We start from the raw sequence: 24,787 nt of genomic DNA on the forward strand, positions 1-24,787 counted from the left end.
ATAAAGGGAGGCAATTCTAATTTGGAAAATGTGAAAATGTATAAAATTGGCTAGATGAAGAGGTAATTGTGCAATATTCTAAGGTAAGAAATACATTGGTATTGAGCTATTTAAATGAATTCAACAAGAAGATAGCAGAGGCTCTCTTTGTGGTGCTCTCTGTCACCACATCTATATACTTTAGAATGACGAATTTTATTCCCAAGAATGAACCTGGAGGAAGGAAGGCTCCACTGAGGAAAGAAAAATTAAATGAAAGTCTTATTGCAATAGGAAGGGCCCTTATAGTAGACAAGTAGATGGATATAAATTTCTATCTCATTCATTCAAGATCTTTCTGTCCAGGTCAATGCCCAAAATATGATGGTAACGTATATGACTGTCATCAATTATGATCAAGTTTGATGGCCCTAAAAGTGTTTGCTCAAAGGCAAATTAAGCTAGGAACTTGTGAACACCATTGAAACATCATGAAACCGATAATAAAACTATATACTGATATATCTCAAGTCACTTATGTACCTGGGATGTGAAATACACAATCACTTAATTAATATCTTGATAAAGGCTGAACATACATATAAACAGTCCTTTGTTTTTCTTTCACTTTTTATTTAAACAAGGACTGTTTTTAATTTATATTAAGGTTAATGTTCTAACTCCATTAACATATTAAATAGATACTGATTATATTTAGAAAGTACTAAGAGCTGGATATTTGGTCCTATTTGCTTTTCAAGAACCCAAGAGAATAAGTTGAAAGTATAAAATTTAAAAAAGAAAACAGTGTATATAGTTTAACAAATAAGTGACATAGGAATATGCAGCTTTAACTAAATAATGTCACTTTTAGACACATGTTCCAAAGATTATATAATAAAAAGCAAAATATTTGGAAGTGAAAATGTTCATAAAATAATTTTGGAGATATAAACCTGAATCCAAGTAGTTAATATATAAAATATAGCATATCTAAAAGATGAATGATAAATGATAAAAACACTATAACTGAAAACTATATAATAATAAAGAAAAATAGAGAAAAATCACATTGTATTTTAAAATTTGAAAGCACAAGAAAAAAGCTTGTTTATATAATATGGGAAAAAAACACATATGCAATAGGTCCTTCATTACACTTCTGTAAATGTTCCACCATGCTTTCTTGTTAGAACCAGACAATACTTATTAAAAATTAAAATAACACTAGTTATGGTCATTGTCAGGATAATGATAATTTATATATATATAGATATAGATAGATAGGGGTTTTTTTGCCTCTCTCTATATATATAGGCAAATATACATATAAATATATATATAGGGTTGCTTACTAAGTGCCATGCACTGTATTTGGTCCTTGAATTTTTATGACAGACCTATGAGAGAATGAAAGTAGGGTTCTCTCTAATTATGCTTCTGGCTGTGTAAGTCAAATTTACTGGTTCATTTGGACCATATGGTGAGAGCAACACTAAACTATTCAGTGTCGGAAGGCTTGAGTTGGCTTACTTGTATTCATGGAAAAGACAAAAATGTTTCAATCTCATTTCCACAATGCTGGCTGAGAATGAACTTTCCAGAAGTATAAATAGATTGTGACCTACAATTTGAAACATGTCAGAATATATTAAGTAGTAACTGGGCGGGAGCTCAATAAAGCCCAGTTCTTTCTTTTCCTTGTCAGGCTTTGCTGCATAGTTCTCTGTAGCCTTTGTGATACTTAAGACAACCCGACAGCTATAGTCAACTTGCTAAAATTATGTATAAATGGGCACTCACTTTCAGTCTAAGAAAACATTATATTAAGTGGAAAATAGAATGTCAAACCTCTTTATCAAAAAGACTAGTGATTTTTTAAAGCATTCGAAACTTTTATTACTTGAATCTAAGTGGAAGTGAAGACAGATTTCACAAAGGAGAGTAGTCTTGGGGATTAGTGGTCAGGAGACAGGCTTTCTGATTGCATTACAGTAAGTAACTGAATAATGCTATGGTGATTTATCTCTCAGCTTATTATTTTATTCTGTGGAAAGAAATAAGAATGTAGCTTTTGCCCAAATAGTAAAGATGTTGCGAGTAAAGAATATGTACCTTTTACATAGTATTTTCAGAGAAGAGCATTGAATGTAAATATGTTTCAATATATTCTGCAGCTTAAATGTCAATATCAATGAAATGCTTTTATAGCTCAGGCAGAATGTGTATGTCAAACTAAATAATGACTATATACATAGAAGACTAGTCAGGTATAAAACATTATAACCAGGGACAAAAATTTACAAGCACAAGATCAAATTAAATAGGGTAAGCAGCATGGTTCACATAGACAAATAAGTATGAATTCAAGTAAATTGCTTAAGAGAACCAACCGATGATGTTCACTAGCAGTTATCTACCTATCAAAAATGATAAGTACAGTCATAGTCTCTTAAGAAATTCACATTTAATTACTTTTGCCAACATTCCTTCATGGCAATCAATCACACTTTTTTTTTTCTTAAATATATATAGTTTTAAAATTTTAATTAAAGTATAACTAATTTATAATGTGTTAGTTTCAAGTGTACAACAAAGTCATTCAGATATATGTATACTATTTTCCCTTATAGGTTACTACCAAATATTTAGTAAACCACACATTTTCAAATGGTGAGTTTAAGTAGGAAAAAAGGGTTATAATTTATTTGTCCAATAGTGAGCAGAAAGGTTATTTTGCCTACTAAAATCATATAATATCAATTAAATAAAACTGATGAATAACATTTTTATAACCAACTTAAAAACTGTTTGTTTAATAAGCCTAGCTTTTAAAGACACAGAATTACATAAAGTTATTGAAAAATATACCTTAATAATACATATACGTTAATAATAGTCAAATGAAAATACATGCTTTTAGAAAGATATTACTTTTAGTCAAGCTAACCAGAAAATTTTGCTCTAAAATTACTAAGTATGTAGTAATATTATATTGAATATACATTCAATAAGTATACCATTTTGAAAGTTTTACAAACATAATTATTGTCATGTTTACTCTAGCGGCTACTGTAACTGAATTAGTAATTCAAATGTCAAGGATTCTTGTAAATTCCTAAATTGTAGTTTTACTTAAATTGAAACACTCTATGTAGCATATTTTAGATGTAAGCTAGTGTGATTACATAAGAAAACTAATTTTGAGAATCTAAATTATGTCAGAGTTAGTTCCCTAAGACATTATCTATAATCACTGAAAATCATCAGCATTGTCTCTGCTCATATCAAACAAATTACTGTGAGTATATAATTAAAGATAGTGTACATTTAAAGATTCATTTATCTAGATGTAAATCATAACCATGTCATATAAAGTCAATGGTCATTTAACAGGGATTACTAATAAACTTATATAAAACCTATGTAATTACTTATCCATATAATAGAAAAGTTTTCATTGTTGTTATTATATTAAAATTTGCTATGTTGAATTGATATATATATATCTACAGGTAGATCACCCGTAGACATTTTTTTTCAAAAGAATGAATATGGAAAAACGTGCATTAAGAATCCATATGGAGTTTCTTAACAGAGGCAAATATAGTACTACTAATAATGGCAAAACCAAATACTACTAGTACTGTTAACAATAAATCTACCAGTTATTGAGTACTTGTTATGTGGCAGGTATTGTGCCAAGTGTTTTACCAGCACGTGGTAGGCATTACTCTCATTTTATAAAATGAGATGCAGAATGAGATCCAGTGAGGAAATCTAAATTTTCCAAATCCGCATAATTAATAAATATCTAACAAGGTTTCTTTCTTAGGTCTACCTGACATTAAAAAAAAAAAAAGGAATTTAACTTTATACCAAATTTATTTAATTGCTATTAGATATTCTTACAAAGGGCTTCCCTGGTGACAGATGGTAAATAATCTGCCTGCAATGTGGGAGACTTGGGTTTGATCCCAGGGTTGGGAAGATATCCTGGAGAAGGGATTGGCTACCCACTCCAATATCCTTGCCTGGAGAATTCCATGGACAGAGGATCCTGTTGGGCAGCAGTGCATAAGGTCCAAAGAGTCAGACATGACTGAGCAACTAATACTATACTGTATTCTTATGAAATATTTTAGAATCAACCATTTTTATTGAGACTGTGATTTTTGCTATATAAGGGCCATGCAAAAACAATTAAATTTAAGGTACTCTCTGAAATTCCAAAGTATTTCCATTTTTTCTTTTGAGCATTATCATATTTAGTTGTACTGATGGATATTGTGTAATAATATTTATCGTTGACTATAATGGTGGTAGTTCTGTATTTACCATATTTGACATCAGTTATTACTGGTACCTAGTTAAATTTCTATTTTATTATTAATTTATGTTGTATGAAAAGTTGGTGCAGCAGTTTTAAGATATAAACAACTAGAGACTTCCCTGGTGCTCAGTAATTAAGACTTCACCTTCCAATGCATGGGGTGCTGGTTTGATCCCTGGTCAAGAAGCTAGAATCCCACATGCCTCATGGCCAAAAAACTGAAACATAAAACAGAAGTAATACTGCAACAAACTCAATAAAGACTAAAAATTGTCCACATCAGAAAAAAACCTCTAGAAATGTATAAGCTTTCATTTATTTATAAACAGAACAGCATAGTTATGGTTGTTGTTTAATCACCAAGTCATGTCTGACTTTTTTGTGAGCCCATGGGCTGTAGTCTGCCAGGCTGCTCTCTCCATGGGGTTTCTCAGGCCAGAATACTTGAGTGGGTTGCTATTTCCTTCTCCAGGGGACCTTCCTGATCCAGAGATCAAACCTGCATCTCCTGTACTGGCAGGTAGATTCTTTACTACTGAGCTACCAGGAAAGACCAATGCAGCTACATTAACCTCTATGTGTTGTATGTGTGTATCTAGCAAGACACTTTGTTAACATATAGTATGGACCTGAATGTGGCACTGGTAAAGCCTCTAGTCTAGTGAAATCATGTGTGTGCCACTGAGGACAATGTTTATAAGAAGAATTTTCTCTCCTACCGAGTCATGGGAGGAATAGATTAACCTAATGAACAGCTAGAGATATCCTTGCAGAGACATAAAACAGAGTGAAAATGGAGGTCTTGGAAATTTAAGGAGAATGAACCCAAAGTCAGAAAATCAAGACCAAGACATTCAGATAGAGAGATGACTATCCCAGCTGTGAAACTGAATAACATCACCAGAAAGAGGCTTGGACAAATATTTTTTGTTAGACAGGAAGAGAACATAAATGCAATTATTAAAGAGCCGTCAGAAAAAATATAGAGAGAAATCAACAATGCTAGTGTCTTAGAAGCCAAGTAGAGAGAAAATTTTCAAGTGTAGGTATTAATAAATGTAAAATTATGGAGAAAATTTGAGGAGGAGGATGATTGAGAAGAAATCAGTGGATTTAGTGATCAAGAGATTAAAGGATAGCTTTGCAAGGGTACATCAATATACAATAAAGACAACACCAACATTAACTTCTCCATTCCTAAACCTTTCTTACCAAGAGGGAATCAAGATTGCATAAGGAACACTTAGATATTGAGAGATCTGGCCTCTCTTCCTAGAGAACAAAGACATGCAACAGGTTAAGTGTATTAAAAAATAAAACTACAAACCAAGTGAAGGATTGGAGTGACTTTATGATCAAAGATTTTATTTGTCATATTCTTTTGAAAAAAGTTTGAGAGTGTACCAATATCTGAGGTTATACAAGTATTAAGTTTGCTTTTGTTTGTGCTGTGTGTGTGTGTGTTCTTTCCTTTAATGGGTAGGATTAAACATGTTTGGAAAGAAAAAAGAGAGGACTCATTCATCAATGTTTGAAAAATGTAGAGTGTGAGATAAAGTTGGTATGGAATTCCTGTTTTACCCCATCACTGCCATACAAAGATATTCAAATTTAATTGTATCTGAAATGAGTAATGGAGATACGGTGTGTAATCTAAGGAAAATTTCAGAATGATTTTGCTAAAATGTTACAGTGTCTTTACAGTGTCTTTGTAGATGGGGCCACTGAGTAAGTCATACCTTTAAGCAGTGAATGTCAGAAGGAATAACAATAATATTCAGAGCTAAAATGTAACTGAGTGCCTTATATACCTGGCACAGTTAGAAGTATTTCTCACTTTTCCTCTCTGACTCTGCACAACAACCTCATGAAGTAGGTATTATAATTAGCCCCATTACACATGAGGAAATAAACAGAGCTGATATTTGCCCACAGTTCCACACCAGTGACTGGCACAGATAGTCTATGAATCCAGGCAATCTGACAGCATACACAATTAAAGTCTGAGCTAAGAATGGTGTAGAAACTAGTCTGATTAGTCTGATTAGAGCCAGGAAGCTCTTCCTCCCACTTTTTCCTGAGGTCAACTGATGCTCTTTCTGATTGAAAAGAAGTTTTAAAGCAGGCTGTCAGCTTCCCATGTTATCACTGCTATAAATCTCTATTGATAACCTTAGCCATTGTAACAGTACTGTTTCCTTTTCAAATGTCAAAATCTAATTCAACTACCTAAAAAATATCATTATAAAATGAACCCAGTGCAACTAGTTAGTTAGGGTGTACCCAGAGAAGTTCTTGGAAATATTAGATGAAGCCTATTATAAAATTCTGCAACAGATGGTTCATTTCCCAACAGCAAACAAAAGATCTGCTATATCACCACACTGTTTCAAGTTAGATAATATTCTCCTGAATATGAAGATTTATACTTGCCAAAAATAAATCTCTTCAAAGGAAGAGGAAGATGAGCTTTTTGAAAATGAGTCAGGTGGATTTTAAATGATGTGAAGCATATGCTAGGTGGGGGACAACCTGGTCACTCTGCCCTTGTTTCAAAACAGCTGTAGATGAGATGAAAGCATGGTGTCATTTCTCTGAGTAACTGGAACAGAGGAATTTTCAAGTGCCTTAGCAGATTGGGTTCATTTCTTTCATACTTCTATCATTTTACAATATCTTTTTCACTCCCAGTTTAAAAAAAAACAAACAAACTAGAAAGTAAGGTAGAAAAACATAAATCTACAATGTCTAAGTCCTATCTTCTTATGGTACTTTTTCTGATTGCTCTAATGCATTTTGATTTCTCCTGTACTTTCTGTGCTTCCCTGGTGGCTCAGGCAGTAAATAATCTGCATGCAATGCAGGACACCCAGGTTTGATCCCTGGGATGGGAAGATCCCCTGGAGAAGGGAATGCCAACCCACTCCAGTATTCATGCCTGGGAAATTCCATGGATAGAGGAGTCTGGTGGACTATGGTCCTTGGGGTTGCAAAGAGTCAGACATGACTGAGCAGCTAACATTTTGACTTTGACTTTTCACATACTTTCTGTACTGTTTGGTTCACATTGAACTCATGATTATTTGTGTTCCTGATTATATGTTCTGCTTCTCTGTAAGTCATCCACTGGTCCCTGTTGATGTAGAGTTATTACCTCTTTAATTCAAGTCTTTCATTTTCCTTAGTGATTGTGTTCTATCATCTGTCCTCTTCATCTTCTACCACTATTTATTCTCTTGTTTGTGTCTGTTACTTTTTACCCACCATTGTTCCAATGAAGTTAGTTTATCTGTATGTAAGCAACAGCTGGAAAATTCACTATCTTTATAAGAAAATATTTGGCTAAAAGGTTTAAAACTGTTTTCTGGCAATAAATAAATATGAGGTTGCTCAGCTTTATTATGTATATCATTTACCTTGTTTCTCAACCTTTTAATAGGAATTTATTTGCCACCAAACTAAAAACGTGTAAATAAGTTTTAAAGCAGTGGTACCCACTGTAAAAATGTATATAACTTTCTTCATTGAGAAGCAATGCCTTCTAGCATTTATAAATGTGTGGAGTCTTTCAAAAGTAAAATAAATAAATTGTGGACCTTCAATTCAAAGTCCAATTCTGGACTTTCATTCATTTTTTTAAATTCATTTTAAGAATAATGGTTTTTAAATATGTATGTGTAGAACTGTCCTTCAATGTAGAATCTAAGGCAACAGCAAAAAAACAACAAAAAAAAAAAACTAGTATCAGTTTCACACTTCAAGTCTTCGCCCTTGTCCTCATGCATCTTACTGAGCATGCTAATTGTGTTGCTTGTCTATAATGGTGAAAGAGGAGATGGTTGGATACTCTCTGATACTAGACAATGGAATGACAGTTTCTGAATCATAGTTATTTGAGATCTATAATTGAATTTCCTTTTTATTCCCTTTTATGTTGTGTGTTAATATTTTTTACAGCCTCTAAACTTTATTCTGCCCCCATTACAAATAGCAGCCTTTCATTTTGCTTCCTTCACCTCTCCTATGGAGCTAGCCCTGGACTTCATTTTCTGCTCAGTTCTTGACAGTCCAGGCATTTAGAGAGACTTTCTTGCTGTAGCAGTTAATTGTGTTATGCTTTAAACACTTGAAAGGACTATTCACCTTTCATTATGATGTAAGTTCCCATAGAACAAATAAAGTAAGATATCCAAAGAAGGTCTGTCAGATTTGCTAGTGTGTGCTGTTAACATTAGATTTCTTAACTCATCTTAGTAGACTGCAAATGATTGTCCTTTATTATGAATAAAAATATAAAATGAAATAAAATAGGGTTCAGTAAGTGCTTATAAACTAAATGTAATATATGTATTTATTATATCAAATAAAATAACTGATGTTCATAAATCTTATTATAGATGATATGGCTACTTTAAATTTATTAAAATATTTATTTATAATAAACTTAAGCTCATATTTTATGTAGATATAGCAGTGATTAGTACATTATGATTGAACACTGGGAAATATGATTGTCTATTTTATATTTTAATGGCCAAAAGAATCTGCATAAGTAGGACAAAAATAATTTAAAAAGCAAAATGACATTATGCAAATGAACTTACTTACAAAACAGAGACTCACAGACTTAGAAAATGAACTTATGGTTGCTGGGGTGAAGGGATAGTTAGGGACTTTGGGGAGGTCATTACACACTGCTATATTTAAAATGTATAAACAAGCACTTATGGTATAACAACAAGGACCTATGGTATGGTATAACTCTGCTCAATGTTATGTGCCAATCTGGATGGGAGAGGAGTTTGAGGGAGAATGGATGCATGTATATATATGGCTGAGTTCCTTCACTCTTCATCTGAAACTATACCACAACATTGTTTGGCTATACCCCAATACAAAATAAAAAGTTTAAATTTTTTTAAAAAAAAAGTAAAATGGACATGAAAAGAGAAGTACAAAAGAATAAGATAAACACTTCAAAGCATAAAATACACGTATGCATACAGAATTGTTCATAAAATGAGCTCTGATCATTTTACCCAATATGAACTTGAGTTATCTTCTAATCTAGGCTTCACTGGAACATGGGAAAGCTAGGACCCAAAGAGGTTATGTTACTGTGTAAAGTCACAGAATAAGTAATGGACAAATTTTGCCTAGAATACTGACTTACTGATTCTTACCTAGCAAGGATTCCATGTCAGTAAACAATTTTGTCAACTCATTTTTTTTCATTATTTTTTTTTCAACAGGGAGACCCACGTGCAGCTGTGCACTGGGGTTCACTGGACCAAACTGTGGTAAGACAGTCTGTGAGGACTTTTGTCAAAATGGAGGGACCTGCAGTGTTACTGCTGGAAACCAGCCTTATTGCCACTGCCAGCCTGAACACACGGGAGACAGATGTCAATACTGTAAGTAAAAACAATACCCGTGAGGCAGTATGACAACACACTGTAAGGTGTTTATTAAGTCGTCTTATCACCTCAATTTCAGCCACCCCCTAATTTTCAGGTCCCCCCCTCTGTCACCCCAGATATAGTCATTCTTTTCATTATCCCTCACCCATCTCTTATTTTAAAGATCCTGTTTCTTCTTTTTTAGCTTAGATTCCATGGTCCATCATTATAATTATTTGCTCTGTCCTCCCCTCTCTTTTGCTTTCCTAGTAAACCATAACCATTGCTAAATCCAATTCTGTCCTGAGCTGGCACCCTACTGCTGAATGCAACTGGAAAAAAAAAAAGTAGACTGCTCTAACTGGAATTTTTGTCACTAACGTCATACGAGCACTTCCTATGGTTTCTACCGTATTTCATGAATCCATTCACCCTTCTAGATGTTTATGTCGCATCTTCTCTTTTCCCCTCAAACCCCCAATACCTGTGCCCTAACTTTATTCCCAGCCTAGGAGCTTCCTTCTTATTTCATTGCTTAGGTGGTGCAGTGGTAAAGAATCCATCTGCCAATGCAGGAGACTCAAGAGTGTGGGTTTGACCCCTGAGTTGGAAAGATCTCCTGGAGTAGGAAATGGCAAACTGCTCCAGTATTATTGCCTGGAAAATTCCATGGACAGAGGAACCTGATGGGCTACAGTCCACGACGTCACAAAGAGTCATACACAACTGAATGACTGAACACACATACAGAGACATACACAAAATGGCCCCAAGCTCCCACCACCATATCCCTCAAACTACTTTGTCCTATGCTACACCTTCTGTCCTCTCTCTTATGACTAGGGACCCCTACTGTGTCCAGTGCTATCCTGTCCATTCCTACCTTAGATGCCTCTTAACTATTCATTGTTGTTTAGTGGCTAAGTCATGACCAACTCTTTGCGACCCCATGGACTGCAGCACACCAGGCTTCCCTGTCCTTCACTGTGTCCCAGAGTTTGCTCACTCATGTCCACTGAATCAATGATGCCATCCAAATATTTCATCCTGTCACCTCCTTCTCCTCCAGCCCTCAATCTTTCCCAGCATCAGGGTCTTTTCCAGTGAGTTGACTCTGCACATCAGGTGGTCAAAGTATTGGAGTTTCAGCTCAGCATCAGTCCTTCTAATGAATATTCAGGGTTAATTTCCCTTAAGATTGACTGGTTTGATCTCCTTGTTGCCCAAAGGATTCTTGAGAGTCTTCTCCAGCACCACAATTTGAAGGCATCAGTTCTTTGGCACTCAGCCTTCTTTATGGTTCAACTTTATGGTTCAACTCTCACATCCATACATGACTACTGGTAAAACAAACAAACAAACAAACAAACATAGCTTTGACTAAACAGACCTTTGTCAGTGAAGTGATGTCTCTGCATTTTAGTATGCTGTCTAGGTTTGTCATAGCTTTTTTTCCCCGAGGAATAAATGTCTTTTAATTTAATGGCTGCAGTCACTGTCTGCAGTAATTTTGGAGCCCAAGAAAATAAAATCTGTTACTATTTCAACTTTTTATCCATATATTTGCCATGAAGTGATAGGACCAGATGCTATCATCTTAGTTTTTGGAATGTTAAGTTTTAAGCCAGCTTTTTGACTCTCCTCTTTCACCCTCATCAAGAACCTCTTTAGTTTTTCTTCACCTTTTGCCACTAGAGTGGTATAATCTGCATATCTGAGATTGTTGATATTTCTCCAGGCAATCTTGATTCCAGCTGGTGATTCACCCAGTCCAGCATTTCTCATGATGTACTCTGCATACAAGTTAAATAAGCATGATGACTGTGCACAGCCTTGATGTACTCCTTACCAAATTTTGAAGCAGTACTCATAGACACATCTTACACAACTGTTCCTCTTACTTTTGCTTTATCAATATTTTTTCATTGCCTAATCCTTTCTTTAAAAACTCTGTGCTCACATCCCTTTCTAGATACAACTTTATTTCTCTGCTCGTTGTTTGTTCTCCTAATTCAAATATAGTTGTTCTATAATATTATATTAATTTCACAGGTACAGCATAATGATTCAGTAATTTTTAGATTATGTGCCATTAAAATTTATTATAAAATAATAACTATAACTCCCTGTGCTGTATAAGGTATCCTTGTTGCTCATGTATTTTATACATATTAGCTTTTATCTCTTAATCTCAGACCCCCATCATGTCCCTTCCCCCTTTTCTGTAATCACTGGTAACTACTAGCTTGTTTTCTATATCCATGAGTCTGTTTGTTATATGCATTTATTTGTTTTATTCTTTAGATTCCACATACAAGCAATATCATACAGTATTCGTCCTTCTCTGTCTGTCTTACATCAATAAAAGTAATATTCTCTAGGTTCATCCATTTTGCTACAAATAGCAGAATTTCATTGTTTTTCTTGTCTAGCATTGCACTATATATATACATTTTCTTTATTCTTCTATTTATAGACACTTGGGTTGCTTCCATATCTTGTCTGTTATAAATAGCGCTGCTGTGGACATTGGGGTGCATATATATTTTCAAAATAATGCTTGTATTTTTTTTCTAGATGTATACCCAGTCTAGAATTGCTGGATCATATGGCAGTGCTAATTTTAGTTTTTGGAGGAAACTTCACACTGTTTTCCTTTGTGGCTGCACCAATTTACATTCTCACCAATAGTGTAGGAAGGTTCCTTCTCCATGTCTTTGCTAACTTTTTTTATTTGTAGACTTTTTGATGATAGTTATTCTGATAGATGTGAGGTAATAACTCATTGTCTTGATATACATTTCTCTAGTACTTAGTGGTGATCAGCATCTTTTTGTGTTAGCCTTCTGTATGTCTTTTTAGAAAAATTTCTTTTCAGATCTTCAGCTCATTTTCCAACCAGGTTATTTGATTTTTTTAACATTGTGTTGTATGAGTATTTACATATGTTCAACATAAACTCCTAACTAATCATATCATTTGCAAATATTTTCTCCATTCAGTAGGTTGTCTTTTCATTTTGTCAGTGGTTTCCTCTGTTTTTGGAGAAGGCAATGGCACCCCACTCCAGTACTCTTGCCTGGAAAATCCCATGGGCGGAGGAGCCTGGTAGGCTGCAGTCCATGGGGTTGCTAAGTCGGACGTGACTGATCGACTTCACTTTCACCTTTTGCTTTCATACATTGGAGAAGGAAATGGCAACCCACTCCAGTGTTCTTGCCTGGAGAATTCCAGGGATGGGGGACCCTGGTGGGCTGCCGTCTATGGAGTCGCACAGAGTTGGACACGACTGAAGTGACTTAGCAACTCCTCTGTTTTGCAGAAGCTTTTAAATTTAATTAGGTCCCATTTGTTTATTATTATTATTATTATTATTATTTTATTTTGCCTTAGGACAGATCTAAAAAATATTTTTACAATTTAGGTCAAAGAGTAATTCTATGGTTTCAGGTTTTATATTTAGATCTTTAAACCATTTTGAGTTTATTTTTACATGTGGTACGAGGCAGTGTTCTAGTTTCATTGTTTTTCATGTAGCAGTCCAGCATTTTCAGCACCACTTGTGGAAAAGACTCTCTTTTCTCCATGTATGTTTTCACCTCATTTATGGTAAATTAACTGTAGAGGCTTGGGATTATTTCTGGGCCCTCCTTTCCTTTCCATTGATTGTTGTGCCATTGTGCCAATACTGCACTGTTTTGATTAGTGTAGTTTGAAATACAGTCTAAAGACTGTAAAGGTTAGATCTCCAGCCTTGTCATGCCACGCCTTCCCCAATCAGGATTGCTTTGTTCATTTGGGTTCATTTGTGGTCCAGAATAAATATTAAGGTGATCAAATCAGTCCATCCTAAAGGAAATCAGTCCTGAATATTCATTGGAAGGGGCTGATGCTGAAACTCCAATATTTTGGCCACCTGATGCAAAGAACTAACTCATTGGAAAAGACCCTGATGCTAGGGAAGATTGAAGGCTGAAGGACAAGGGGCCGACAGAGGATGAGATGGTTGGATGGCATCACTGACTCGATGGACATGAGGTTGAGTAGGCTCCAGGAGTTGGTGATAGATAGGGACGCCTGGCATGTTGCAGTCCATGACCACAAAGAGTCAGACACAACTGAGCAACTGAACTGACATAAATGTTAGGATTATTTGTTCTGGTTCTAATATAAATATGGTAGGTATTTTAATAGATATTCCATTATATCTGTAAATAGCTTTGAGAAGTCTGGCTATTTCAACAATATTAATTATTCCAATCTAAGAGCATGGATGTCTTTCCATTTCTTGTGTCATCTTCGTTTCCTTAAATGATGTTTTAGTTTTCAAAATATAGGTCTCTCACCTCCTTAGTTATGTTTATTTTTAGATATTTTATTCTTTTGGTGTGATTATAAACAGGATTTTTGTTTGTTTTCTCTTTGATATTCCACTGTTAGTATATAGAAAGCAACAGATTTCTGTACATTAATCTGTGTCCTTTATTAGTTCTAATAGTTTTTGGGTGAAGGCTTTTGGATTGCCTACATAGAGTATCATGTTGTCTGCAGTGACAGTTTTACCCCTTTCCTTCTGATTTGGATATCATTTATTTTTCTTGTCTAATTGCTATGGATAGAACTTCCAATACTGTGCTAAATAAAAGTTGTGAAAGCAGGCATAATTTTTAGTTCCTGAATTTAGAGGAAATACTTTCAGTGTTGAGTGTGATGTTAACTGTGGCTTTGACATACATGACCTTTATTATGGTCATGCTCTCTCATCATTATGATGAGAGGTTTGTTTTTTTTAATAATGAATGGATGTTGAATTTTGTCGGTGCTTTTTCTGTGTCAGTTGAGATTATCATGTAATTTTTTTCTTTAGTTTTGTGGTGTATCAAATTGATCAATATGCAAATATTAAACAATGCTTGTACCTCTGGAATAATCCGTCTTGACATGCTAATATTTTATTGAGGATTTTTGCATCAATATTCATCGAAGATCATGGCTTTTTATTTATTTATTTAATTTTTTGGTCTTGTCCATGTCTGGTTTTAATGTTAAGGTAATGATGACCTCATAGATGAATGTGGAAACATTGAGTCCTGAGTTATTTGGAATAATGTGAGAGGTACGTGTATTACCTCTTCCTTATGGTCTGTGAACATATGATCATGGAATTTTAAGAATTTTTATTATTATAATTTTAATTTACTACTAGTGATCATTCCTTTCAAATTATCTGTTTCTTCTTAATTAAATTTTGGTAGCTGGTTAGTTTCTAAAAAATTGTCCATTTCTTCTAGATTGTCCAATTTGTTGGCATATAACTATCATATTCTCTTAAGATTTTTTGTATCTTTGTGTTATCTGTTGTCATTCCTCCTCTTTCATTTCTGGTTTTGAGTCCTTTCTCTTTTCTTCTTGGTTAGCTTGGATAAAGGTTTATTGATTTTGTTCATATTTACCAAAAAGCCAGTTCATGGTTTCAATGATTTTTTCCATTGGGTTTCTTATTTTGATCTCGATTTCATTTGTTTACCCTCTGATCTTTATCATTTCCTCTCTGATAGCTTTATGGGCATTTCAGGATATATGACTCTGTTTGTCTCTTGCTGCCTTTAGAATTATCTCTTTAACTTGTGACACTGAATTATATGTCTTAGTGTAGGTCTGTTTGGGTTCATCTTATTTGGGACCCTGTGCTTCCTATATCTAGATATCTGTTTCCTTCTTCAGGTTTTATAGGTTTTTAGCCATAATTTCCTCTAATACATTTTCAATCACTTTTACTCTTCTCCTTCTGGAATTATTATAATGCAGATGTTGGTATGCTTAACCTTATCATAGAGAATCTTAAACTGTTTTCTTTCTTTTAATTTATTTTTCTTTTTCCTGTTTGACTGTGTGATGTCCAATATTCTATTTCAAGAGAACTTATATTCTTTTCTGTTACTTACTCTACTATTCAGGTCTTCTACTGCTTTTTTATTTCCATTATTGAACTGTTTATTTCTAATTGGATTTTTCATACACTGTTGTATTCCTTGTGAAATTTTTCACTGTTTTCATCTATTATTTTCCTTATTCAGTTAATGTTCTTATTACTAATACTTTGAATTACTCATCTGGTAAAGTGTTTATTTCTGTCTCAGTTTTTTCAGGATTTTTTTCTTGTTCTTTCAACTGAGAATAGCTCCTTCCTTTTTCATTTTGCTTAACTTCCTCTTCCTCTATGAGTTATGTGAAGCAGATGCCTTCTTGAGAGCATTCTTATGTGGAAACATTCCTGCACAGGCTGTGTGTGCTCAGTGCCTTTGGTGGGATAGCAGGATTTGTCTTATATGCAAGTCATGTCTTTCCTCAGGTTCTGCTGGCAGCTATCACCTTAGTAGGGGCTCAGACTAGAGATGGTGGGGCTTCACCTGAAGCTGAGTGTGAGGCAAGTCTTTCCCTTGATCAATGGACATATTGGCCCTATCAGGGATCGGATCCAATCCCAAGGTACTGAAGCAAAAGCTAGGAGGGTCATCCTCAAGGTACCTCAATTTTATTTACATATGTGTTTCCCGCTCTTCTAGGACTGGGACACTCTCCCCAGAGTCAGGTAGCCTCAGAACATGAAGGTCAAACATGGGCTCTCAGTTCATGTCTCAGACAGAGGTTTGAGCTGTCTCTAATTCTCTGCCTGAGGTATCAACAGTTATTTTCCTTATTTGGCTCAGATTCAGCCTTGGGTATGAGTCACATTGGTCCCTCACAGCCAATCATTCCTGAAAACTAAAAAATATAGTCATAATCTGAAAGTAGAGAGTTATTTTATTTGGTGGGAATATTTAGGACTCTGAACCTGGGAGACAGCATCTCAGTAGCTCTGAGAAAACTTCTCCAAGGAAGTGGGATGGGGAGCCAGGCTATGTTCAAGTTTACAACAAAGAGAGCAGGCAGTGTGAACATCAGAGACCAAATATCAAATTAAGAAATTTAACACAGAGTATGGGAGGATGTAAGCCTCTGCACTCACTGAATTCATTCCTTTCATATGCATCTCAGATATCTGGGGCCAAATCCTGTCTCCTTGTTTACCTTTAAGGAGTGGCAAATGACTGCTTCTTGCATTCCCCCAGCTCCTCAGCAATCACCATGGTGGGTGGTGGCATCTGCTGGATCACAATTTTGGGATGCCTCATTCACATGTGGAGGCCAGGGAATGCTGATAGCTGTGACATTTCTCATTTGTTGATATAGCAGGAGATATTGTCATTTCATACTCCCCATCGCCTCCATTGTCCCTGGCCTGTTGTAGAATTGCACTGCAGGGCAGTTGGGGTCTGCATGGACTCTCTGCATACATGGGATATGGGCAGTGGAGGAGTAGTCACTCTCAGAGACCTGGGTGGCTTCTGATGCACCACTTGAGTAAGCTTCAACAATGGCCATGGCTGCCCCATCTGGGCTCTGATCTGGGACCTGTCATCTCTGTTCCTATAGTTGAGTTTTCTCCCCAGTTGTGACAGCCTCAGATCCAATTCTGCTCTGTGATGTGCAGCACGCAGGCCTGGAGAATGCACAGAAGCAATAACAAAGCCAGCCAGTAGCCAGGAGGCTTCAATCTGCCCTTTCCACTCTTTCTTGGGGGTAAGGCGATATGCATGCTCTCCTTAAGAGCAGTGATTCCACGGCCTCTTAGTGTCAGGAGTCTTCCAACCAGCCAAGGGAGCTTATCTCCTCTGCGTAGGACCCAAGCACATTCTGAACACACTGAATGATGTTCAAGCAATGTCACCTAAGATCCTACATAACACAAACCCTACCTACTATCCAAGCTGTTTTTGCACCCTCTCTTTTATTCAAGTAAAACCACATGGATTATTCTTCTCCATGGGTCAACTTCCCTGGCTTTGTGACTTTCTCATGCTGACTTTCTCATCCTTTGAAATGCAATTTTTCCTCACCTTCACCTCTCAATGCCAAATCCTATCTATCACTTTTTGTCCAGCTCAAAAAATCATTTCTTTTTTGAAGTTGTTCATAACCACCCTCAAGTTGAACTAATCTCTCTCTGTTCTAAATTTTCAAGACTGCTCCTTTATTTTTCTTTTTAGCTCTGTTCATTTTTGCTTGTCTGGGGTCACTTATTTTAGACAACACCGAACAGTGGTGTTTGTTTAATAAATAAATATTGATACATAGTCATACACAAGTAAATGAGACCAGTTTGGAGGCAAGTTTATAAAAGAATAATCCATTTAATGCACAAAAGCTACATTTAATCAGAGTACAATTGAAATGGGAAACTGAGTTCTGTTCACAGAGCCAAAGAATGAACTTCGCAAACTCACAAACACTCGCACAGGCAGAGTTTATTTTCAGAGGATAGAGATACAAAGCTTTCAGCATAGACCCTGAGAGGAGGTGAAGTGCCCCCAAAGGTGGGGATTACAGCAGTTTATATTTTTACTAGTATTGATCTGTACATCTTTGGTTGGTTCATGACTTTAATATATGTCATTTTTGACCAATCACTTTGAAGATTACATTTGACATCTTTATGGGTTTTTTATCCCAAGTTTGTAAGTTTTCTCTGACACTGAGTCATCAGCCTCTGACCCTTTTCTTTGACCCGAGGCAACTGTGGAAGAACTAGATGTATATTTAAGAGTTAATGGTCCCACTAGTGTTCTTGGTAATCGGGACAGGAGTTAATGATTGTCCCATCCTGGGTCTGAATGTTTTATGACTTACCAGACCAGGGAGGCATTCTTCTGAATGCCTGGAAATTGGAACAACAAGTTTAGCTTTAGGTTAAAGAAGTGAGAAGCTTACTTGAGAAGGAAAAAAATTGAAATAAAAAAAAAAGAAGGAACCGAGGTTTCAGAGTCTTATACTGTCTAGCAATATCTGCCTCACAGTCATCTGGTATTTTTGTTGGGAACTGTCTCCCAGTTCCCAATTGGTCCATCATCATGGAACACCAGTCTTTTTTTTTTCTTTTTTCTTTTCTTTTTTTTTTTTTAAAGTTGAAGCATCAATATACTTGACTTTAAAAAAAAAAGTTTAAAAAATACTGTGTGACCATCTTTATAAGTATTTGTATTCTTGAAAAGAATAAATTGAGTTAACTTATATTTTAATTGGCAACTTAATAGAATCAAAGTCTGAAGTAACCTGATGTGTTATAAAAGGCAGCATTAGAGTTTTATTATCACTATTAGCAGTCATAGCACTTCTTACATTTTATGACAAAGCACTTATTAAAATTAACCAATTAATCCTTAGACAGAGGTTAAATAACTTGCTCAAGGTCCCACAGAAGTAATATCATAGTCAGAATTGGACCCCAGGATTTGTTGATCAAAATATCAATAAACTTCCGTGCAGTTTGTTGATGCCAGTTTTTGGCAGCAAAATAAGTCTGTGGACAGTGTCATCAAAATGAGAAATCCAACAGTTGACAAAAGCGTAATAAATTTAGGAGCTATTAGATGTGAGTAGGCAAAGTTCAATGGACCTGGTATTCTGTCAAAAATGTATCTTGCATGTGCAAAATCTTCTCTCTATGAATGAAGAAGTGACAGAATGGCTTTACAGTGCCTAATTAAAGGTCCATTAGTGGGAGGTAAAAACATCATTTCTTAGTTGTGCTGAGTAAAAGCATTTCACAACCCTAATGGCAATATAAAATCCTGAGGTCTGAGGTGCAAATTAATTTTAACACCAGCACCCAGGGAGGAGAGACATAGATAAATAATGGCAAAAGTAAAATTAAGTATTCTTTTAGTCAAGCAAATATAGCTCAAATTCATGCAGTTCTGGAGTGAAGATTTCTAGTGTACACCAAAAAAATAATAAGCATGGCATTTTTCATTTAAATCTGGATGTTAACTATGAGGTCAACAATATTTGAGGTTATTTATAATTAAACAGTAATGATATTAGGGCAAAGGAGCCAGTGAGGATCAACTCAATCAATGTCTAAGTGCCAGGTATTCAAATCAAATGGCAATCTGTTTATCATTTCATTGATGTTTTCAAAGTCCTCTAGGACCTGCCAGAAAAATCATTATAATTTCAATTAGAACTCAGTTTCTTAAAAATATACCTGTATGATTTACTCCCACTGATTCCAGTAAGTGCAAACATAAGCAGCATCTCAAATTTATAAAATTTGGAATATCTGACAATAATCCAAAATCATCTATTATAACTGGTATTAGAACCATAGTCTATCAAGTAACTTATAAAAGTCATGAACTATACTTTTGAACCTACCATATGTGAAAACACATGGAATCATTTTTACCACTCTCCTTTCAGAGCAATTTTGTACCATTAGTCAGCTAGTCAGTGAACGTGTTTTGGCGTTTACAGTGAACCTATCACTATGTTAGGCATGGAAGAAACAGCGAAGTCAATATATTTCTTGCTGTCAAAGGACTTACAATCTAATATGTGATTATGAAAAAGAAGCAATAATTTTAGTGAACAGTTCAAGGAAACACAAAGACCAAAACTCAAGAAATAACACAGAATTTAGCCAATAGAAAAGATTTCTTGAAGGAGTTATCACCTAAGCTAAGACCAGAAGAAACAAAAGCTAACCAGGTGAAGAGACAATGCAGGGTGAGGAGCAGCATTTGCAAAGATCCAGAAGGGAAAGCCTTTTGAAATTTACTTTTTCTTTTGCTATTTGATTTTCCCGGGGGAGGGCTGGCAGGAGAAATAACAATTATTGAACATATATAATGTATTGATTACAGAGATACATGTTGTAATACATAATTTTATCTGATATATGAATATATGACTTTATGGCAAATGCCCATAGAGCACTGTAAAGTTAGTATTTTTAGTCCAACTTTACAAATGCCAAGAATTGAGATGAAGCCATTCTCCATAATCTGCCAAGTTAGAGAACATAGGAAACACAGTTTATAGCCTTACAGGTCTGACTCCATGAGGCTTCTGGTGTATTTACTTGTCATTTAATAGCTTGTCCACTCTGTTGCATCTCTTTAGACTCACTATGAGAACCATCAAAGCTCAGGTGGCAAATGGCTCAACGTGGGCTTTTCATGTTTCTACTCCATTGAAGAGAGGTGTTAATAGTTATTTTAATCTTGGCTTGATTAAGACTATGGCAGGCCCAGGCTGAAGAGACCAAAAAGGGGTGGACTTTCATAATAGCCAGAAAAGTAGAATGAAATCTTTTCTATTCAATTAGTATGAAAGACAATAAGAACTGACCCTTGAACTCTAAGAAAGAACCATGATTTAAAAGTGAAATTATCAATTAGGACTAACTAGTTCCTAATATTCAAGTATTCCATTTTTTTAGAATACTCACACCTAGAGTATGAAAGCATGTCAGAACCCTGTCCACTGATTCTTTTTCTCTTGGTGAGAAAATAAGCATTGTTTTCATTCAGGCCCTCATCATATCTTGCTTGGATTATTGCAACATATTCCCTTATGCACCTTTTCTTCCAACCTTGGGAGTCTGTTCATTGTATCTAAAACATGCCCCTTTTGAGTGTACCTCTTTTTCTTTACACATGGTATCCTGAATATCTACCAAATCTAACTCCCTGGATTTATCTTCTTAACTTCCTTTTGCTCTAGGCCATTCAGCATTTCTCTGTTCACTTTCACTTTATATTAATGTCATCATTCATATTCTCAACTCTTTATTCCATTAGAATATGAAACAAGCCTTGGTGTTTTGCATATCTCATCAATTTTGGGAATTAACTCACTGCCTAGATTTAGTAGCTGGAGAAGGCAATGGCACCCCACTCCAGTACTCTTGCCTGGAAAAGCCCATGGATGGAGGAGCCTGGTAGGCTGCAGTCCATGGGGTCGCTAAGAGTCAGACACGACTTAACTTTCACTTTCACTTTTCACTTTCCTGCATTGGAGAAGGAAATGGCAACCCACTCCAGTGTTCTTGCCTGGAGAATCCCAGGGACGGGGGAGCCTCATGGACTGCCATCTATGGGGTCGCACAGGGTCGGACACGACTGAAGCGACTTAGCAGACTTAGTAGATCAGGTATTTGTCAAGTATGTGTCAAATATGTTAGTAGACAAGTATGTGAGTGAATGTAAACCAGATAGAAGTGTTCTGTTTCCAGCCTGTTTGGCTTAGTTATTTTCTGTTCTTTGACAAGATTCCACTCAAAAGGCAGAGCCAGAGTTCTAGGCCACCTTTACTTACTAGCTCATTAAGACCCATACTCCATGAGAAACTTTGTGCCTCTATTTTTGTTTTTTGTTTTATTATTTATAGGTTATCTTTTATTTTTTGTTGTTTTTTTAAGTTTATTTTATTCATGTATAATTGATTTACAATGTCAAGTTAATTTATGCTGTAGAGCAAAGTGATTCAGTTTTACGCGCGCACACACACACACACACACACACATATATATTCTATGAGTTAGTTTTATTTATTTATTTTTAAACTTTTTAATTCATATTGAAGTATATCCTGGTGGCTCAGATGGTAAAGCGTCTGTCTACAATGCGGGAGACCCGGGTTCGATCCCTGGGATGGGAAGATCCCCTGGAGAAGGAAGTGGCAATCCACTCCAGTACTATTGCCTGGAAAATCCCATGGACAGAGGAGCCTGGTATGCTACAGTCTATGCGGTAGCAAAGAGTCGGACACAACTGAGCAACTTCACTTTCACTTTCATAGCCAATTAACAAAGTTGTGATAGTTTCAAGTGGAAAGCAACGGGAGTAGAGGGAAGAGATAGGGAGTTTCTGACCAACGTGTATACTCTGCTATGTTTAAAATGGATAACCAAGAAGGACCTACTGTATAGCTCAAAGAACTCTGTTCAATATTACCTGGCATCCAGGATGGGAGAGGAGTTTGGGGGAGAATGAATACATGTATATGTTTGGCTGAATCCCTTTGTGCCTATGTTTTAAGTTTGAAAAATATAGGGGAAAAAAATGTAGCTAGGTTTAAACTAACATGTGAAGGAAGATAAATACATTTCTTTTCTCATGTGACCAGATTAGAGAATAGTGAACTAAGGGAGAAAATGTAATAACATTGTTATTTTTATTCTGGATATTTTAGAAGAAATTGTCAGTTATAAAAATAATTGTTGGATATAATTTTGATTCAGTAGTAAAACTGGAGTTACTGAAAACAGATTTTACTATAATGCTGTGCCTTCATTTAAAGTAAACGTAAAAATAATAATAAGAGGAGAAATAGGGAAAATGTGGTAATATAAAAAATAATTTATTGGGAACTGAAGTAAGTCAAAGGAGATAATATGTTGTATGTGAGTCAAAGTACCTAAGTTTGATTACTGAAATTAATTTATTCAACTGATGTATATTGAACATTTCTGGGTCTCATTTATTGTCTAGATATTAGAGATATATCAGTATCAAGGCTCTTTGGAAGATACATGCCCTATTTAATTTTAGGTGAATAAAAAACCAAATGATATATCTTTTCAGATTAAAAGCTGTGAATTAAGGATTACACACACACATAAAAACTGATTAGGTGGAGATTGGAAATGGACTTTAATCAATACTATTTAGAAGAATACTTATTATTTTATATAATTACGTTTCAAATTCCAACAACATGTTCATAAAATTAATTATGAATAAACATTTATGTCTATGTCATATAACTTAGAGTACTTGTTTAAATAATTTTTAGTAATTATATTTACCAGTTTCAGTAAGCATTCTCAAATATAAAGATTGCGTATTTATACTTGCTGGCATTATAGCAGTAACTTTCTTCTATGAAAGCTTCATTGATTTTGAGACAACTTTAATCTCATAAAACTTTTGAAATAGTGCTTCACCTGTTATTATGCCAAGTTTAGGTAGCTTATTTTCCCACTTTTATGCCACATTAGTTCTACCAACAGATATTTGATCTTTTTCCAACTTAAGGAAGAATGGATAACAAAGTAATATGAAGACTATGAAAAATAGCTTTAAAATGGCCTAATAGAAGGCTGAAATTAAACTGTTACACAGATCAGTTCACTTCAGTTAAGTTCAGTTGCTCAGTCGTGTCTGACTCTTTGTGACCCAAGTTTTTGGAGCTCAAGACAATAAAATCTGTCACTGTTTCCTGATTTATTTGACATAAAGTTATGGGACTGGATGCCATGATCTCAGTTTTTTGAATATTGACTTTTAAGCCAACTTTTTCTCTCTCCTCTTTCACTTTCATAAAGAGGCTATTTAGTTCCTCTTCACTTTCTGCCATAAAGATGGTGTGATCTACATATCTGGGATTATAGATATTTCTCCTGGCAATTTTGATTCCAATGGGGGCTTCATCCAGCCCAGCATTTTGCATGATGTACTCTGCATATAAATTAAATAATCAGGGTGATGATATACAGCCTTGAAGTACTCCTTTCCTAATTTTGAACCAGTCTGTTGTTCCATGTCCAGTTCTAACGGTTGCTGCTTGACCTGCATACAGATTTCTCAAGAGGCAGGTCAGGTGGTCTGGAATTCCCATCTCTTTAAGAATTTTTGACAGTTTGTTGTGATCCACACAGTCAAAGGCTTTACCATAGTTAATGAAGCAGAAGTAGATGTTTTCTTGGAACTTTCTTGCTTTTTCTGTGATCCAGTGGATGTTGGCAATTTGATCTCAGTTTCTTCTGACTTTTCTAAATGCATCTTGTAGATGAAGTTAAGGGTTCATTCACTGTTGAAGATTAGCTTGAATGATTTTGACCATTAGCTTACTAGCATGTGAAATAAGTGCAATTGTGCAGTAGCTTGAACATTCTTTGGCATTTCCCTTCTTTGGGATTGGAGTAAAAACTGACCTTTTCCAGTCTTGTGGCCCCTGCTGAGATTTCCAAATTTGCTGTTGTATCAAGTGCAGCACTTTGATACCATTATCATTTAGGATTTGAAGTAGCTCAACTGAAATTCTATTACCTCCACTAGCTTTGTTCATAGTGATACTTCCTAAGGCCCACTTGACTTCTCACTCTAGGATGTTTGGCTTTAGGTGAGTGATCACACCATAGAAAGAAGAGCATAACTTTTCTTAAATAAAAACAACGCATTCATAATTT

The 24,787-nt window shown here is 35.3% G+C and overlaps 1 protein-coding gene across 1 annotated transcript in view; it reads left to right on the forward strand.

The window, feature by feature from the left end:
• LRP1B (LDL receptor related protein 1B) overlaps positions 1-24,787 on the forward strand; it is a 1,961,274-nt gene that overhangs the window by 1,857,712 nt on the left and 78,775 nt on the right. The window contains exon 84 of the mRNA XM_069573760.1: positions 9,565-9,726. Coding sequence (XP_069429861.1) covers positions 9,565-9,726 — 162 coding nt within the window. The remainder of the gene's footprint in view (positions 1-9,564; positions 9,727-24,787) is intronic.

This window comes from Ovis canadensis, chromosome 2 (genome assembly GCF_042477335.2).
Source record: "Ovis canadensis isolate MfBH-ARS-UI-01 breed Bighorn chromosome 2, ARS-UI_OviCan_v2, whole genome shotgun sequence".
Lineage (NCBI taxonomy): Eukaryota > Metazoa > Chordata > Mammalia > Artiodactyla > Bovidae > Ovis > Ovis canadensis.